Consider the following 20,486-nt stretch of genomic DNA (forward strand, 5'->3'; position numbering starts at 1 on the left):
AATGGACAGAGAGTAAAATAAAAAGGCCTCTGTAAGTAAGATAGAGTTTCTTGCATTATTGGAGGATTTATTAATGTTAATCAATATTTTTCTTAAATTCCATAATGGCATAAGCTAGTTAACTTAATCTGAAACAAAATGACATGTCTTTGGCTAATGATTACACATTTTCTTGTTTACAAAGAATGCCCCTCCCCTTTTGTTATTTTTTCCCCTATGTCTCGATAATGAGCTGAACTCCTTTACATAACAACCTTTTCAGTGTGCCCAAGGCCTAGCCTAGGCCTATGTAGGTCAAAGCTGTTCGTGTGACATTACCCATAAGGCCTTGTGGAGACGAGGAAGCACGGAGCAGTAGCAGACAGCCATCAGGTCAGCACTCGGCACTCGCCCGCATTCGCCTATTGGGTCTCTGTGTGTCACCTGAGCGAGGAGCTACTTGGTCGGAAAACTGTGGCGAGCAGACTCTAAATTCTATTTCAGCAACCATGGCCGCAGAAAAAAAGGAGTTTAGGTTGTCGGAAGTGAAAGCTCACAACGACGCCAAATCAACGTACCTTGTCATTCACAACAAAGTCTACGATGTAACACGTTTCCTTGAAGAGGTGTGTCCCATTTCATTTTGCCATGATTGACTTCATGAATTTTTTCACACAGCAGACCATAAAAGTAGAGCAGACCTTGCATACACAGTCTGTAGACTCTAGATCTAGATTCTAGATCTATACTTGTAGTCTTCACCGCCTGCAGTACGGTGTGTTCAATCGATAATTTAATATTTTTCACCCAACTAAAATCTAGAGACATCGGCCCTTGTTGGTGTGACCATGCCCTGAGCGCGACCAGTTCTCCATTTTTCCTTTTTTTTGTGCGGCTTGCGTGCAATCTGTTTTTCTTAGAGTTACGTCCCTTATCTAGATCTAGTTCCACTTTTAGTCCATCCTTTTCCGAGAACATCAGTCGTCGACTAGTGCAGCAGTCGAGTTCAAAGTGAAAGGAAATCGGAAACATTCTTCGAGAAGTTTTCTTCGGTTACTAGAATCTAAATCTAGATCTAGATTCTAGATCTAGTGTAGCTGGCCCAACCCGCGACCACCTGTCTCTATATCCTCCGTTTATAATAATAAGATAATTGTTTTCATCATAATTTGCTAAGAAATGATTATAACTAGAGTGGTGTCGCCGGTACGCGTGCACTTCGCGATCGTTGAATGTATTTTCCGCCATTTCCGGCTTTGTACTTTCGTTTTTAGCTATTCCATTCAAGAAACTATTGACCTATAAAATGGTCTTGCTCATAGTCGCCAGATTTCTTAAACGTTGTGTGCCGAACAGTTTTTCCAACCTAGGGTGTTGTCTTCACTGAGCGTGCATTTCTTCTCAGTGCGTGCATGGGATTCTTCACTGCGTGCACCCATATATACACGTTGAAAGCCAAAAGAAGAGGAATCTGATAACATTACTGCATTAAATGACCACGCAGGAAGATAACAAGTCACTTTAGAAGCAAAGTAAGGCAATTTTAATTAGAATCTAAACTAATTTAATTTAGGTGGTATAAATAGTTCAAATACATAGTGAAAAAAAATCAAACAGAATTTTTCACAACTAAAATCCACATTTTCCTACTCTTCATCACTCATTCCTCTGATCTTTCCATCTTTCACACAGTCCACATGCCACCATCCATGACATTCTTCAAACTGCAACCAAATAATCTCTAAAATTGAGTCTACTTTTTTTCTTAGTATTCTACTATATATTTCATTGTGCACGCGCAGAGAAAACTCGAGTTTTTTCAGTCTTCACAACGTGTGCACCCCCCCGATCCCGAAACCCGCAATACAACTTGGCATAGAACTCGATAAAAGGTCACGTGAAACACTCAAGGAAGGAGTAGGCACATTTTTTAAGCTAGGGGGCGCGCACAGTCTATTTGAACCAATCAGAGGCAAATAGGTCATGAAAACTAGTTCACAGGTCAGCGTTGAATGTCAACTTGCCACAGCTGATAAAAACACTCTCGATGATCCCTTGTCGGCAAACGAGTGATGGAAGTAAACAAAAATGGCTGCTGCACACACTGACGCATTCAATCAAACGCAAAAACGCAATTTGAGGCTAAAAACAAAGGAAAACAAAAGTGCACGCACCGAGAAGGCGCAGGCGCAGGGGCTACACCACTCTAGATCTAGATATCTAACCTTTATTAACAACTTTTTTGCACCTGTTATAAAATGTTTGTGCGTGCATGGTCACGCCCCATTCCGTGTGTGATTGCGCCAAGGGCAGAACATTAAAATGTTAAAATGGGAAATCTGTGAATGACGTTTTGGAATGAGTGATGATATCACTGTATAAACCGGAAGTTGACACACTGAACTGAAGCGGCCCTGAACATGGATTGCCTGACCTATTTTGCGGACAGACCGCTGAGAAGCAAAATACGACAAGTGGTCACGATTTGGGCCAGCTACTCTAGATCTAGATTAAATTTTCGAAGTGACTCGAGTCCGAATAGAGAAAAATTATATTCAGACTCTGAATTTCATTGAGTCCATAGACCTGCATGTTTGCCGACAATCGCGACCCGACCCGCGAACCGGCCGATGCTATCGCTAGGCCCGCCTGTATCAGTCAATGTGCGTAGTGCGAGGCCTGGCCGACTGCCAGCGACCCCTTTTTCTCCCGTCGGCGCTTTCGTTTTCGTGCCGACCGCCGACGCGCGCACCGCCGACTGCCGACGTCGGCGTTTCCGACATAATTGTCGGAACCTAAGTAGAAATGCGAATACGAAAAAGGACGACAACCTAAATTATCTACTTTCAGTTTCGTGCTCGAGCGGCCATTTTTAATTTCGTTTGTTGACTAATTCAATTGTTTAGATCGTGTTGATTCATTTATCAAGTCCGACTCTCTTGTTCTAATAGAATCTAGATCTAGATCTAGATCTAGATTTATATAGATCATTATAGACCTCAATGGAGGATTCATATTCCAATTCTATTGTGTCAAACCCTATCATAGGTTGTGCTGTAATATTTTAGCGTAAAAATAAGCAATTCATCAGGTGCGTGAATTATTTATTTTTATTTAGATCTCTAGATCTAGATCTAGACTCAGCTGAGTACCTCTGTTCGGGATCGGATGCGGATTTCGAGTTCAAGGCCTATTCCTATTCACTTGTTCTACTAGATCTAGATTTATTTAGATTACTAGATCTATATGGAGGATTCATATTCCAATTCCATTGTGTTATTGTATCAATCAAACCCTATAGCAATGTAGATGTAAGCCATATATAAATCTAGATCTAGATTTTATATGCTTATTGTTTGTTTTAGGGTGTGGTTTTTTAATTTAATTTTTTTTTTCATTTAGGACTTGTTTTGGCCTTTTTACATGAGGCCCGCACCGTTGCAGGTTCTTTTTGGGGGTAGGGTTAGGGTTAGGTCTCTTCTTTATTGTGTTTTTTGGGGTGGTCGCTTGTTACTCGGATGTCCTTCCTTATGACACCCACAAAGGCTTTTTTTTTGGGGGGGGGGGGGTGCGCAAAATTTTCAGACAATCTGGTTGAGGCTCACATGCAGGTCTAAGTCCAGCATGACATCCGTTCCGACTTCCAACCCTTGTTCCTAAATATTTTCAGTATTTACAAACTTTTTTTCGATTATAATGATAACAGTCGAGATGTGAGCTTTACCATCCAGTTACTAGATCTAGATCTATTCTATCTAAACTGGCTCTCCCTGCATCATTAGTATGACCAGAATGACTAAGTAAAGCTGACCTTGCTGGGGGCAAAGTTTAGCAATTGAGCATTTGCCAAAAGGTGGGGTACCTGGGTGTGACAAATGAGGTCCAAAATCAACTTTATGTAATAATTCTTTAATCATCCATATTATATAGCCTAATGATTGCTCTTTCAGGCTCAGTAACTGCCAAAGCTGTATATGCAATGGTCTTGGTGAAATTCTGACTTGAATGACGGAAATAGCAAAAAGTTTGTTCATAACAATGATCACACAAATTTATGAATACTCAAAGTTCCTTTCTTCAGCTAGGCTGATGTTATATTTTGAGACATAGCAAATAACTTCCAAAAATACATAGAATTGACAGTTTATAAAAATCCTTATTAATTTTTGATAAAAATAAAATTACTTTTTTGTGTCATAATAGTTATGAACGAACAATAAGTGACCAAAATACTATTAGTTATGTCAAGTTTCATCGACTAAAATTGTGTAAAATAACACTGTGGTCTAATTATAGTCAAGTCATAAATGAAAGACCATTGAACAGCTATTTTTAAACGCCAACTGGTCATAGGGCATGTTATGCATAAATTTAAAGTTCGTTCATAACCATTATGACACACTGTTTCGTTCATAACTATTTTATGACAAATTTTACTTTTGGCCCCTAAAATTTACTTATATTGTTCTGTCTTTCTCATAAAATGGTTTTCATTTAAAATATGATAGATTCCTCTATGTAGGGAGAATTCAAAGTTTATTTCCCGAAAAACCCTTAGAATACCTTTAAAATGGTTCGTTCATAACAATTATGACAAACTTCAATTTTGACCTAAAAATTTATACATTTTGATATGTCATTCATTTTTTAAAACTTTTATTAAATGAAACGTCTCCTCATAATATGTATCTCTGTACATGTTTTTTAAAGTTTATTAACACTGAAAAGTCCTCAAAATATATAAAATGGACTATAAATAGTTCGTTCATAACCATTGCTACAAAAGTATAAAACTAATTAAAATCCACACCCACACTCTTATGATAAAAATCAAAATATCAGAATGTATGCAAGGTCTATTCTGTCCTTTAGTTGGGTTAAAATTAAAAATACATCCCAAAACAACTGTAAATTATATGGAATAAGGTTTCGTTCATAACCGTTATGACACACTGTTTCGTTCATAACTATTATGACAAATTTTACTTTAGGCCCAAAAAATTAACTTATTGTTCTGTCATTCACATAAAATTGTTTTAATTTATGAGACTCTCCTCAAAATAAGGTTATTTTTATATGTTGGAAGAATTCAAAGTTTAATCGCTGAAAAATCCTTAGAATACCTTTAATGGTTCGTTCATAACTATTATGACAAACTTCAGTTTTTACCTAAAAATGAATATTTTGACCTGTCATTTACTTAAAATTTTTATATTAAATGAAAGTTTCCTCATAATATGAATCTGTGTACATGTTTTCAATGTTTATCAACTCTGGAAAGCCCTCAGAGTACAAAATGTAGTTCGTTCATAACAATTACTACAAAAGAAACTGATTAAAATACATACCCATACACTTATGATGATAAAAATCAAAATATCAGAATGTAAGCAAGGTCTAATACATCCTCAAGTTGGGTTAAAATTAAAAATACATCCCAAATCAACTGTAAATTACATGGAATAAGGTTTCGTTCATAACCATTATGACACTCTGTCACGTTCATAACATGATGACAATCCATTATGACAAGCATATTTTTGCCTCTTCTTCGCTTCTCTTTTGAGTCATCAGCACACTACTCTTCCATGTTCATTCCACCATGTAAAAGGATGTTGTGAAGCAGTGGGAAGTCCCTCACATGATATTTTTCTAGCAATGCCCACCGAGCGCATTTTGTTCTGCCGACTTTTGGCCCCAGCAGCGGGGGTGTTTCGTGGGACGCAGTAACGCAAAAGTTGTTGTCTTCAACTCGCTCTCACGCTGCTTCTCGTGAATGGATATGAATGAAACTTGGCAGCCAATCAGAAAAGAGGTCAATCTCGTAGTATGCAGTTTGACAACATTGTACCCATCTTAGAAGTAGTCGAAAACGTTTGCGAAAGTGGTTGATGTGGTGCGCTTTGAAGATTTTTCGGAGCTGTGATTTGTCAAACTGACTGATACGTTGTACACCATGTTTTGCCTGTTTTTAGGCTACCGTATTGAATACTTTAGTGAAATTGCGGTGTTTAAATTGGATTCCTGGAACAAGAGTGTGATGTGTGAACAAACTTCGAGAGATGGATCATTTCTGTGGTTATAGATTTAGCTTTTGTGCTTAGTGATGACGTTTGGGGTGTCGTCATGCAGCCGTACAGGACTGACTGACTGACGTACTAGAAATTACATTGTCCTAAGAGCAAACATTTTTTGTCATGTGTGCTCTTTTTACTCAAACAAATTGACAAACATGTCCTTGTTTATCTGTCTAACTCAAAATTACACATTTGTTCTTTGTTGGCATGATATGCCTTTTTCCAATACATTGTGTCATTGTGTCATCATTGTTATGTACAAATAATATTTTTCATAATTGCTAATATCAATAAGTTTTCAACATATATTTCATACATGCAAGATTCATTTAGAAACAAAATACGCCTTTATTGATCTGTGTATCTCATAGTGCAAATTTGTTCTTTGTAGGCATGATTTTACCTTTTCCCAGTATGTTTTGTCATCACTGTTATGTACGAGTACTGTTTGTCATAATTAGCAACGTAATTGTGATTGTCTACTGTCTTTGATATGACCTGATATCTGTTTCAAAGCAAAAGAAACCTCTCCTGGTTTTTTTTTAAATTCTTAAAGTGTGCATTTCTCTCTGGAGGCATGACTGTGTCTTTTCCTGTACATTGTGTCATCATTGTTATGTACAAGTCATGTTTGTCATCACTGTTATGCACAAGTCAGCCCCATTGATTTTGTGCATTTGCCTCATATTAGTTAAAAAATTGTTTTACACATGTGTTTTCCTGGTGCTGAGGCTTTGATAACTGTATTTGTACAGCCTTTCACTATTGTGATGTGTTGTCAATGATAATGTCCAATGTGTATCCTTTCTTGTACACATAACAATGATGACATGTTCTGTGTACTGTGTCTTTGTTACAATGCTTGTCATTCATATTACCATATGAATGGAGTTCATCGTGTACAAAGTGTTTGTTTACTAAACAAATGGAATTTAAAGTCTATAATTTGCCTTGCTGCTTATCTGTTTTTGTCATCACTGTTACATACAAGAAATACAGTGCTTGCCAAACTAATAGACCCATATCTCAAAAACCCTACATCTCCTTGCTCTGATACTCTAGGAATATGAGCTCTAAATGTCAATCTGAGACTGACAGAAAAGGGAGTCAAATTGGTAAGAAAAAAATTTTGGAACCACTGAGTCTCAAGAGAGTAGAGGTCTCACGTTTTGGCAATTGCTCATATAGAAGGAAAATATCGCCAAAATGTGGGACATGCCTTGATGTATTTTGAGGAAAAACTGTTCATAAAAGTCAGTAATGAATTGGAGTATATGAATGAAACTTGGAATCTTCATGTGATTTTCAGTGCAAAATTTAGCTCTGCTATCACTTTTTCTATGTCTTTATTACTTTGGATCTTAAAGACTGATATTTGCCTGAAATTTGTTCTGGGGAATCGGGTAAGGGGAAGTCACTCAAGAAAACAATTATATCTGGGCACTGTTGATGATCCGTTCAAAACAAAAGTAGGCTAAAATTCGGACTTCCGGTACGTCTCAAAGTGACACCAATAACGACGAATGTTAAACAGCCGACCGAAATCGTAGATCTAGGAACCCGATGTTCCTTTCGCGCATCGCGGCTTTTGAAGTATTGAATAAACGACGAAAAGCAAAAAGATTTAACCAGCTGTGATGATTCTACTGAAAAATAATGGTGTTTTCTGAAACACCTAGTCCGTGACGACACCACTGACGCACAAGTGATCCGAATTATTCGTTTATTTGCAAACGATTTCTTGAGCAAGTGAACATTTCTCAATCACAAATAGCATAGAATCAAAGCACAAGTTAAAAAAAAACACCCAAAAATACGAAATTTTGGACATTCTTGAAAGTTTGCATTGGTGTGCTCAAAATGACAGTCCAGAAATCACAAAAAAACGAACATTTTTGGGAAAAAATTTACAAACTCTAAATTGTTTTTTTGTAAAGCTGACACTGGGTCTGAAACTGCTAATGCAGGTTCTACATCCTATATTTAACATATGTATAAGTTTTGGAGGAATAAATACTAATGCATCACATTTTATGCACACTAATGTGAGATGTATGTGTTTTTCCCCACGTTTTGGCAATGGCTCATGTATGAAAGTCCCCCAAAATTTTGCGAACAAAAATCCCAATAACTATTTTTAAAATTTATCACTGGATTTTTGAAATTTAAAAACCATAGTTCTTAGAATTTACTCTATTTTCATTTAAGCCCATTTTGAAGCATTTGGGATGAAAATTTAATTTTTCATTTTGTCATTGCTACAAAGTTAATTATGTCGACAAATGAGGCTGCGCGTAGCGATCTCGTACTTCCGCTTGCTGGGGGAAGAGGCCGCGGAGGTCGGCTTTGTGCGATGTGATTTTTTAAAAATTACAGAAAAACTATAACACACAACAAAATAAAATTAAACATGTGGAAAGACAAACGTTGGTGGAAGCAGTGGCAGTGGGTGGACCAAAATTTTGGTGGGGCTTAGGTTGCTTCCAGTTCTTTACCACCGAATAGCAAGCAAAAAGAATTAAACAGCAAGGATTTTTCTATAGTCACGGTTAGCCACGGCAGTTTGAGAAGCATTCAAACGAGAAAAGTTGCCTTTGTTTTCCATCTCTTTGTTCTTAGTTAAATTCTTGTTGATGGTGGGGACGAAGCCGATTCACCTCCAAATTTCCTCTATTAGTTTTCGTGTGATGAAAATGTTACCTTACAAGTAGTTCGACCTGATTTATAACTGTTAAATCTCCGCGGCACAAACACAAACATGCACACACAACACTTCAAACATAATACTTCTGTGAGCTGGATTAGGCTGTGTAGTCGAGAAAGTTGAACGCACCCAACAAAGAACCAATGAGCGCATAGGTATCTGTGTCAGTGGGGGAAAGTGTGTCGTAAACTTTCACCCCATTGTCAGGGCTAGGAGAGTATGAGCCCTCGGTACAGTGTTATTTTTTCCAAGTATTCTACCTTTTTACAAGAAAAGTTTCATTAAGGACGGGCTGTGGGAAAAGGGCTCATCTTTGCCAAGCCCTAAAGACATTTGATTGGCTGCTGGGTTACTATAGTTGTAAGCGGTGACAACAATGATTGGATAAGGGAGCAAGGCGCCAAGTTGATCACTCTGTGTTCATTGCGTGCGGTCATAACAGTTTCAACTGCTTATTTCATTATGGAGAAACTTTCATTTTCTTTGGGATAGAGTTGGGGGTGGTGGGAGGGTAGGGGCTCAAGCCCGTGAGCCCTTCACTACCCACCGCCACTGGGTGGAAGTAATGATGATGCTATGGAAAGACCCTGAGTTTGCGGTTACCGTGTACATAGACACTGCCATTGGGTAGATCTAATGAGAGTGCAGTCTTTTGACTCTTGGCACAATTTCACAAACCTAGTATAGAGGCAATTTTAGTTGTAATTCTGATTTTACGTAAAATCCCCCCACGACAATTTTATAATGTACACTCCGTACATTCACATAACTCACTTACAAGCTGAGTCTGAATAAATAAAACCTTTTTTTTCGGACACAAGTCCGAATAGATAAAGCCCATATTCGGGCTCGAGTCCGAATAGATAAAAATTATGTTCGGACTCGAGTCTGAATAGAGCTGACCTTAAATTGCAGTTTCATTAGTTTTGTAATCGTAGGCTAGTTAGATCTAGATCTAGCATAGGCTTACTGTGTAACATTTTAGATTTTCTTTTAATTGGATTTTTTATGACATGACGAAAATCACGAAATGGATTCTAACAGGGCAAGGTAAAGAGGGGTTTCAGTGGGGCTTGACCTCACAAAAACTTGGGGGGGGGGGGGGTTTAAAGAATGTGATGAGGGTTAAGAATGTGGGTCCCGTTTGGGGATACTAGTTTTGACCCCACCAACGATTACTTCTGGTTCCAAACGATTACTTTTTGACGGGCATATATGGAGAGATAGCCTATCAAACCTACTGTAAAACATCAAATTGGTCAAATTCAGGGGAGCATGGGCCCCCCCCCCCCCCCCCTCATGTTTTTGTTAGGTCAAGCCCGTCTGAAAACCCTCTTTACCTTGCCCTGTTAGAAACAAGTGAAATTTTACTTCTCATTTTGTTGTAGGCTACTGTGATAAAACATCGATGCTGAATATTTTAATCCGTGTCATTACCCAGTACTCTGTGTGGATGATGCCAAGTCTAAACAGACGGGACCCACATTCTTAAGTAGTACCAAGGGGTTGTTTTTTTTCATTGTCTGCCGCATGAATCTCCATCTAAAAAAATATATAATATACAGTAGGTATTTTTTATCTCGTTGGACTTTGGTGGCCTCCTAGTGGTTAGGAGACTCTCGTACTCACAACTGTAAGGTTGTGGGTTTGAATCCCTTGGGAAAGGCATACTGCACAAATTTTCCTCACTTCACCCAGGTGGAAATGGTTAGGCAATCCGGCTATAGACAGTGAAAGGTCTTGTGAAATTCCCAGCTTGCACTGTATTACTGTATATACATATATATAAGACGGTCACCTGTACAAACGGCCACTTTCCATTTCCCCCCTTGCGTTTTTTCTATATAATTTAACTGTGTAAAACGGGCACCTGTCCAACGCGGCCGCGGCCACTAAAATTTAACACACAACCCCTATAATACTAAGAAATAATACCTGTCTAAGACGGTCACCTTAGTGAATCCATTACGTTTTGTCATAAATTGCCCCTGGCATTGTGGGCGAGCCGTCATAATTCAATCACCTGTCGTTGTTGTTAGGTAGTCCCTCCAACCGATCATGTTGCGTAGGCCCCTCCCACTGTTGACCAATAGCTACCAATTTTCAGCTGCAGGTGAGTTAGCGTGTGATCCCTCATAACCCATAAGCCCCGCCCAGAACTCATACACAAATCGTAAGTGATATGAGTGGTTACTGTTTACCCAGTCTGTAACAAAGTAACAAAGGACGTCAACATGAACTTGTTACAGAAACGTCCCTCGTTCTCCGAGTGGTGGCGACCCATGTGTTTGTTTTAACATGGCACTCGGTCTTCCTTGTCTGATACATTTCGTTTTATTGTCACCATTGTGCAAAATCAGCGACAAAATAAAAATTACAAACGAAATACAAACCAACAGCAACAAAGACAACAACAATGGGGCTACTTTCGATTGGGGCCTCAGATGGGAATGGTTTGTTTTCTTTATCTTGATCAGTCCTGCCTAAGACGGCCACCTGTCTTATGCGGCCACTTTTCTCCTTGACAATGGGTGGCCGTCTTACACAGGTTTGACTGTGTATATATATATATATATATATACAGTAGTCTCCGCCTAAGATCCCACCGCTTACGATCCCGGTTCGCTTAAGATCCCGTTGTTTTAGGAAAACAGAATTTTTACTGTGCAAAAGTCACCCCTAAGATCCCGCTCTGATGGTCTACATTCGGCTTAGATCCCGCATTTCAGATCATAATTTGCTAAACAAAAACCCGGGCGGGCACAGCCGATCAACCAAGAGTGAAAAGTTGAGATCAATAAACTGTCCGTCGCGTCAAAGATCAGCCACTATCATGAATGTGATCACATACACGTTGTAAAACTCGATGAAGCGATAGAATGTTTGCCCCAGATGGGATCACACCGGGATGTGAACTGACCGACACGTTTGTTTTCCCCACGCATCGCACTCACACCTGTGCTCGCCACCTAAACTTTCATCACTCGCTGGGTGGGTAGGGCCTACACATTCGCTCCAGGCGGGATCACATCGAACCGTGAACTCTTCCTTGACCATTGCAGCAGTTGTCTCTGCTCCCGAATTTGCGAGACAGACTGAATTTTAATTGGTGCGTTCACAACGTAATAGTGTGTAACGACAAAGACGGTTTGGAGTGGGGGGGGGGGGGGGGGCTCGGTCAGAGATGAAAAGCTGTACATTTTTGACAGGTAAAGAGGAGGGGCAACTGGATAATCGTAGATCCTGAGACTCATGATAGGATAATAAGTGAAAATGGCACGCCTCATGCCACTATGCACCGTGATATGTCATCAAGGTTAACCACTCTTTGCTCGCCATACGTCATAAACCCACCAAGGGGGCACGTCAGTTCATTGTAGAGTGGAGGGAGAACATTTTATCGATTGTGAGCCTTAACATGGGTCACCATAGATTATTTCCTGGGTTCGTCGGTTAAGATCCCGGTTCGCCTAAGATCCCGCATTTCCTTGCTCCCAAACACCGGGATCTTAGGCGGAGACCACTGTATATGTATATATATATATATATATATATATATATGCTTTTCGGGAAGCTGAGAATGTTTTAGAGTGTTCTCAGAGGGTCTGCTGGGGTATAAATTATAAAAGTTGTAAAGCGCATTGAGAGAGCATGCTGTACTGTAGAGCATGGATGCCCTCTATGCAATTATTATTAAGAAAACATAGAAGTGGATTAAACAGGACACACCTTGCTTAAGAAAACTGAAAACATACACTTAACCCACCATTGCACGAAGCCATTAAGATGGAATCCACAAAGAAAGAGAAAGAAAGGAAGGCGTAATACTTGGATGAGGAACTTAGTGAGATTTTGATCCAAAAAACATGATGGAATACAGCTGGACAGAAGTGGACGCTATAGCCCAGGAGGACTGTCTAAGTAAATGGAGAGCTCAAGTATTGGTAGCCTCTCTGTCACCGGGTGAAAAAGGCTAATGATTATGGTGAACTCTGCATCGTAATAATAATTTAATAATATAATGGGAATTTATAGTTTGGACTTGACCAACTGTCTTCTTGTATAGATGAAGAAAGTAAATGTGGAATTTGTTGACTTCAGTAAATTTTAAAAAATGGTGATGCTGATGAAGAGGAAGAATGTTAGATTTTGGCAGATGATATTTAATAAGTCTGGATTTTGGGAGGAGTTCCGGCACTTACCGTGACAAGGTCCACTGACTCAACTATACAGAGTTCGAGTTAGGGTTTTTGTTGTTTCTTTAATTCATCTTCCTGTTGTTTTTTAAAATTCATTTTCCAAACATGTTTCGTTCTTTCTTTTTACCCTTTCAAAATAGTGAACCCAACTTTTTTGTATCTCGCTCAAAATATCCCCCTCTTTGTGTGTTGTTCGTCGGCTGGCCTTATGTGGAACTCCTTCCAGGATTTCTGTATCTGCTGCATGATAATGAATTTAGTTTTTAAATTTCTAAAACGCGGCTGTTTTTGTGGTGTCAAAGGATGTTCTGGTTAGATGTTTTACTCTCGACAACTTAAAGTAGTCTGGACGTGCAATCTCATTATTTTCATTTGTCTATCCAACTGCAAACTGCCGATCAGTAAATAAAACTGAACAGCTTTGCCTGAAATTGAAAGTTGGATTCTTGGCTTGGCTGTGGTTTTTTGTCGATTTTTGTTAAATCTATTTGAACACAATATAAAGACTCTGTGTATTTTGTAATTTTTATTGATTCATGTTTTGTTTCTCTTCCTTCTCTGTGTTTCAGCATCCAGGTGGAGAAGAAGTTTTATTAGAACAGGCTGGTAAGTTCAGTTTTTGACAGAAATGTGTGTGTGTGTGGGGGGGGGGGGGGGGGTGTATAGTAATCACTTGTCAGTCTTTTTCTTTATTTTTTCGCTTGCAAAAGATTAGACAAGATCACATTTGTGAAGCTTGTTCTTGTTTCTTTTTTTGTCTTGAAAAAAAAAAAAGAATCGGTTTTCCCTGTTTAAAAAAACAAGATTGTCAGCTTATTAAATCTTATTATTAACGAGCAGAATATGATAGATTAATCCTGAAAGATTACTTTCTCTTCCATAACATTTTAAAAATATTTTTATCATCATGGTCAAAATTAATATTATTATTGTTAACTTTTACCTTGAAATAAATATTTAAATTTAGCATCTGGCTGTTTAGTTAGTATGTTTTGTGTTACTTCTTTAATTTTTCTCTGCTACATGTGGCTAATTTAATTGACTTTTTGGTGTTATTTTTGGGGGTGTTCTTTTTTGTGTTTTTGTTCAGTGTTTCTATTGTCTTTGTCTGTTCATGCAGTTATTACTCTGTCTTGCTGGTAACATAAACTTTGAATGCTGAATAACGTCATGCGTGGGATTCTCTTTTGTTGTCAGTTTAATTAACATGTTTTGGTCCTATACCGGCACATCATCTGGTAGAGGAAGGCTGCTGTGATGTTGAGGCGCTGGTTTCTTCTTTATATACCCAAACCATGTGTCTGTCTGTTATACTTTTTTCTCAGCTCAAATCCAAGTTACAATTATTTTGCTTTAATGCTTCTTTTTAACTTTACAAAATTAGTCTCTTTTGTACTCTTTTCAAGGAGAGACCGTGGGCATTGACTTTCTGTGACATTTTATGGTCCAAAGTGGTGTCCTAGTCACACTCACACTGAGTGACACTATCTATTGTACTGTTTTATTGTTTCTGTCAGTAACGAGTAGTTATTTATTTATACAAGTGTAATGGCATGACCATGACCGTTGGTAGTTTGAACTCAGCTGGACTTTTGTATAGCAGCTGTAAAGAACTATTAACAATAGTTGCGTTTGAGCATATCCTCACTGGTAACTGTACAGCATGCTCTATCAATGTGCTTTACAACTAGCATTAGTGGAAGACTTCTGTCACAATAGACCGTCGTGTTTGCGCTGCGCGGGTTGACACTTGCACAGAATTACACAAAGGTACTAAGACCATGAGGTCAGGACCAAATGTTCCATCTGCTTTATCAAAATTGTCAGATTGTTCTGAGATGTTACTCAGATATTCAAAGAATTGCATTTGGAAAATCTTGACATGTTGTGAAACTCCAAATTTTTTGCGGCGAATTTCTCAAAAATCAGAACTGAGCAGATAGACATCCCTTAAATAACCTATTTTTAGTGTTGATTGGAGTGTTAAACCTATACCATTTCACATGATCAAAGAAATGGTATTTTAATTCAATTGTTTCCTGGCTATCGGAGCGTCCGGCGCAGACTTTCACTGAGATGTGTGTTTCTTCCATGTCCACTGAGTTCGTCCCAGTGTTTGGGAGATGGCTCTCATCAGGGGGGGGGGGGGGGCTGGTGCTGCTGTGTCCAGTAGTTGTTTTTGTATATGTGAGTTGTCAGCACTGAGTGGTCTCTACTTCCGTTCTTTGGGAACAAGCGCATCTTCATTTTTAACTCTATGAACTTGTTTGTTTGACCTGCATCTGTGATGTAGTGGTTATGGAGTATCTCTTGTCTTTCTGCTAGGATGTTGTATCCATCTCAGCTTGGGTTAGCCCTGACAGTGACAGGCAGGGTAGGAAGCTGGCCTCTTAGATTATCTAAATTGTGTTGAATGAAATGTAAAAACATCTATTTAAAAAAAAACAAAAAGTTGTAATGTTTTTTATCATTTGTTTTCCTGCAGGTGGGGATTCTACAGAAGCTTTCGAGGATGTTGGCCACTCGACAGACGCACGTGATCTCATGAAGGATTACTATGTAGGGGAAGTACATCCAGTAAGTGGCTCTTTTCTCATCATCATGATAATTGCATTCATATACTTAACGCTGCATAATCACGCTGTACAACTTGCTCCAAGTTTTTTACAACTATTATTACCCAGCAGACTCCAGAACACTCAGAAATATTCTTGGCTTCTCGGGAAGCATACAGTGCAAGCAGATTATTGCTCCCAAACACTGACAAACTCTTGTTGAGTTGAGTTGTAGGGCTGAGTTTTATTTTATTTTTTTTATCCCCGTGGGTTTTGAAATGAATGGTTGTATTTACATGTTTTTGATTTGAAAGAAAAGACGAAAGAAAGAAGGCATTGCTGCTGCACAAGTTTGTGTTTTCTTTTACAAGTGGGGGCAAAGGTGGTTGTTCTTGTTGTTATATGTTTAATTAACGTTACAGCTGAAATGTTGTTCTACACTTATATTTCTTCACAAGTACGTACTTAATTTCGACATTAGTTGTGCAACTGCCAAGGTTCTTTTTGTTATCTGTTAGTGGAGTATTTACTAAATTTAGTATTTTGGTTGACTCCGTACAAGCAAACATCAGACAAGCCCCACATATCATCATTCCTATAAAGTCAAGGATAACATGGAACACTGACTTTGGGGGGGGGGGGTTTATTGTTAAAATGTTCTAGTCCTCTTTTTTGTTCCCAGACTTGTGACTTCGGCTGTGTTCTGTTTCTATTTAAATCTCAACTTTGTGAACTCTTGCATTTGCGAGCGCCGTAAAACCCTATACTATACTATACTAACTCTTGCATTAACAGCTGTTTGGCTTCAAGTATCGGGTTTCTGTGGTGGGGGGGTCACACACTGTTTCAGTTAAGGCTTGGGGGCTGTTTCAGTTAAGGCTTGGTGTGGATGAGACTAAGTGGGAAGTAGTAAACCTGTCTAAACAAGATGAACTGTATATGTGTGTAATCTCAGCTTGTTGTGTTACCGTCTCTAGTTGGAGAAATCACTGTGCTGCATTTTTATAACTTTCTGTAAACAAAGATGTTATGCCAAAACCTTCCTTTTTGGAACAACTTTCTGTGGGATATTTACGTCTGTGTGATTGGTTCCTGCAAGGTTTACAGCCCAGAGCTTCTGGTACATGTAATATTTCTTTTTTCCTTTTGTTTGTTTTGTCTCAGAGTGCTACTATAACACTAAAGCTATGATTCCTTTTTTTTCTTCAAGCTCATTTCCTTGTTAGGCCCTCGCATCCTACTTTTTGCATCTTTGGAAAATGATGTAAAGTTTCCCAAAGTAAACATTTACCCCCTCCTAATTATCCACATTTTTTATTTATAACTTAGGATCCATCTACATTTTCTTTGGCTGTGGGTGGTTAGCAGGTGCTCTGATGTGGTTTGCTCCTTATTTCCAATCAAACATCTATCTTCCTTATCTCTCCTCCTGCTTTATGTTTGTTGCTCTCTTGTAACTCCTCTAATCTTTGGCACTGATATGACTTTATTGTGTTGCAAGTGCCGTAAAACTCTTACAAAAACTAAACTTTCTTTGGTTATATGGTAATAAATGTCAGGAATATGTCACAAAGCGTGGAGTGATATGTCATGGAGTAAGGTGAACTGAGTCTGACATTAATATCCATATAAGTGGAGAAGGTTCCTGAAGTAATAGTACTAATAGATAGTCACCAGTACATTGCCCCTTTTGTTTTGTTTTTTATTCTTTAAAAAAATTTGTTATATCAAACTCTGTCCAAGATGTCCACCTGTTTAAGACAACCACTTCTCTCCTCAACAATAGGTGTCTGGTGTCTTGGATGATAATGCAATAGATGCTGTTTGGTTTCAATAACATTTGCTTGGGTGTGGCAACACAAAATAGGAAATAAAAACCCCTCCCCCATTGAGCATGCATGCATTATGACTTTGTTTTGTTGTGTGTGTGGGATTCACACTTTTATTTTTTGTTCTGTTTCAGGATGACAGATCTACCAAATCGTATGCTGTAAGTATCACCCCTTGTGACTCTGACTTTGCATGAATGTTGTGTAAAAATCAATATAGAGTGCTGTCTGGATATTGGCCAAAGGCTGATGTGTCACTGGGATAAGTGGGGGATAGAATTCCCCCCCCCCCTTCTCTCTCTCTCTCTCTCTCTCTCTCTCTCTCTCTCTCTCTCTCTCTCTCTCTCTCTCTCTCTCTCTCTCTCTCTCTCTCTCTCTCTCTCTCTCTCTCTCTCTCTCTCTCTCTCTCTCTCTCTCTGTGGGTGGTTGGCGGGTGCTCTGGTATGGTTTGCTTCTTCCATCCTATCAAATCAAACATCTCTCATCCTTATCTCTCCTCCTCCTTTTTTGTGTATGTTACTCTCTTGTAACACATCTATTCTTCAGCACTTCGATGACCTTATTGTGTGTCAAGTGCCGTAAAACACTTACTAAAACTAACTCTCTCTATCTCCCTCCCTCCCTCTCACAGTACTCTCCCACCTTGCCCATTTCCTTCTCCCCTCACTCCCTCCCCCTCTCCCTCTCACAGCTTTCCCCAACCTTGCCTCTTCCTTCTCCCCTTGCTCCCCCCCCCCCTCTCCCTCCCACAGTCCTCGTCCACCTGCCTTGCTGTACACCTCATTAGCATACACATGGGGAGAGCAGTACGTCAATGGTTGTGTGTGCTCATGTGCGACAAGTGCAAGCAGAAAAGCATTGCACATGAATAGAAAGTTTTTGCTGGCTTCGAACAGACAATTTAACGGTTTGAGTTGGAGGGGCTTTAAATGGAGGAAGAAAATCACCGGTGAGCAACAGGTGTTTTCAGATTCGTCAATGAAGAATTTGATAGTCATATATATAAGATGGCGTAAGCTGCACAAAAACCAGCCCCACTTGATGCAGGTGTGTTGACTGTGGCACAGTCTGGGGTTGAACGGTTGTGTGTCCCTGACTGGGTTTTATAAAAGTTGGCAAATCTCGGGCAGTGAACAAGAGTCCCTGAATGAATGTTTGTGATCGTGTGGTCAGATTGGCAGTGATAGGGGGAGGGGGGGTGTGTATCAGGATGAAAAGGGCCATCTTTTGACAACCATCTTTTAAAGTGTTTGGATTATCCGATTATACTGCACTCTTTGTTTAAATTATGTTTTTAAAACATGATGAAGTAACTGGATCCACATACATCAAGAGGTGAAAGTCTGCTCAATTTTTATTATAATAAATCCCTAATGTTTTGGGGGTCAGTGTGTCAATGCATAAATGTTGAAAAATTTGCTTATACTTGCTTTGAATTTTTGTACCTCACAGTTTTTATCCCTTTAAAAAAAAAATTATTTGGGTGGTTGGAGGGCTCCCCGGGTAACTCTTAATTCTTTTGTTTATGTGGGTAATTGGAAGGTCCTCTGCTTCCTTCCTTTCTCTGTCTTGTTTCTGTCTGCTTATCTAGCTTTTTTTCACTCCTCTGTGGGTGTGGTTGGCTTTGCTTTTCTCGACTCAGACCCAGAAAACTTTTTATTGTGTTTTGTTTTGTTTCCCCCTGCTCTACTTGATAGTGCGGGTTGTTGGCAGGGGCTCTGGTGTAGTTTGGTCCTTCTCCCCTATCAAAAAATCCATTGTCTTTATCTTTCATCCTCTTTTTTATGTGTGAAAGTAAAAAGTAAAAGTAAGTACTCTTTAGTAACACCTCTAATTTTCGGCATTAATATGATCGTATGATCAGTTTGTATTGCGAGTGCTATAAAACTGTTACCAAAACTGAAAACTAAAAGTACCTGACAGTTATTGTGTCAATGCACCTCTGTTTAACTCAACCCCATAAATCTCCCCATGCAAACAGCCCAGTGATGCGGCACAGCGGAGTAGCAATTGTAGCCTGATGTGGTGAGTTCACACCATAGACTTGTTGTATGATATCCGAAACAGGGCACTCATGACACAATTCCTGTTTAGTTTCTGTTCGGTAAAAGTTGTACGGCGCTCGCAACTGAATTCCAGTTCACTATGGGGCACACCATTTGACTCAATTTGGAGCCAAATGGAGGGCAAGGAGGTTAAATTGCATGCGCCCTTGGTTGTAGTGAAGACTTGTATTTTCCCTGCGCTGTGCGCACCATGAATGCGTAACCTTCTTTTGTGCGTCCATGGTGGCACCGGGGCAGGGAAAGTTTTATTGAGGGCAAAGAGCAGCAGCGGTGACAGTGCCTGGTCTAGGATATAATAGTTCAAGTCTGTGGTTCACGCTGTTGCACATCGGAACGTCTGTGTGGCTGGCACATTGTGTTTGCCGACACTGAACACATTGTGTTTGGTTGACACTGAAGCTGTCTACAGTGTATTGTAGCGACCTCGTGCCACAAGAGATCGGGTGTGTGCCTCTTCTGCCTAACTAACTCTTTCTGTTCCTGCTTCATGCAGGCATCCTGACTTTGGTTTCTGTTTCAGATTTTCCATAAACATGGCCCCAGGTTAGGTAGGGTTTGTGGGTGGTCGGCGGGTGCTCTGGTGTGGTTTGCTCCTTCTTTCCAATCAACCATGTATCATCCTTATGTCTCCTCCTTTTTTATGTACATTACTCTCTTGTAACACATCTATTCTTCATCACTTGTATAACCTTATTGTGTTGCAAGTGGTATAAAACTCTTGCTAAAACTGAAACTAGGTGGGGTTTGGTTCATAGAGCAAAAAATATGCTCTGGCATTTGAAAGTGGAAGAAGGGACAGCCTGCTAATGCCAGTTTTCTAATCAGAGTTTAGAACGTTTGTATCTAACCAAAAGTAAGGACATTCTGGTGTGTAGTGAGTGCATTCATACAGTCTGTAGTGGCTTGTAAGGTGAGGGTTTAAGTTTAAGGTATTCTGGAGCAGTAAAAAGCTGAGACAGTTGAAGAGCTAAGTTGATGTCAATGACTTTAGGGGGAGGCAGGATCCTGTGGGAAGTAGGTGAATATTTTATTTCTGAGCCACGTTGTGTTTTATAAAACCCTGTCTTTGTGGCTTTC

At 39.4% G+C, this 20,486-nt stretch overlaps 1 protein-coding gene across 1 annotated transcript in view; it reads left to right on the forward strand.

Moving 5' to 3' along the window:
- The first annotated feature begins 315 nt into the window (after positions 1-315).
- LOC101860102 (cytochrome b5) overlaps positions 316-20,486 on the forward strand; it is a 26,950-nt gene continuing 6,779 nt past the window's right edge. Inside the window, exons 1-4 of the mRNA XM_005099557.3 lie at positions 316-605; positions 13,529-13,565; positions 15,445-15,536; positions 17,478-17,504. Coding sequence (XP_005099614.1) covers positions 489-605; positions 13,529-13,565; positions 15,445-15,536; positions 17,478-17,504 — 273 coding nt within the window. The 5' untranslated portion in view covers positions 316-488. The remainder of the gene's footprint in view (positions 606-13,528; positions 13,566-15,444; positions 15,537-17,477; positions 17,505-20,486) is intronic.

The sequence above is a fragment of the Aplysia californica genome, unplaced genomic scaffold (genome assembly GCF_000002075.1).
Source record: "Aplysia californica isolate F4 #8 unplaced genomic scaffold, AplCal3.0 scaffold00217, whole genome shotgun sequence".
NCBI classification, from domain to species: domain Eukaryota; kingdom Metazoa; phylum Mollusca; class Gastropoda; order Aplysiida; family Aplysiidae; genus Aplysia; species Aplysia californica.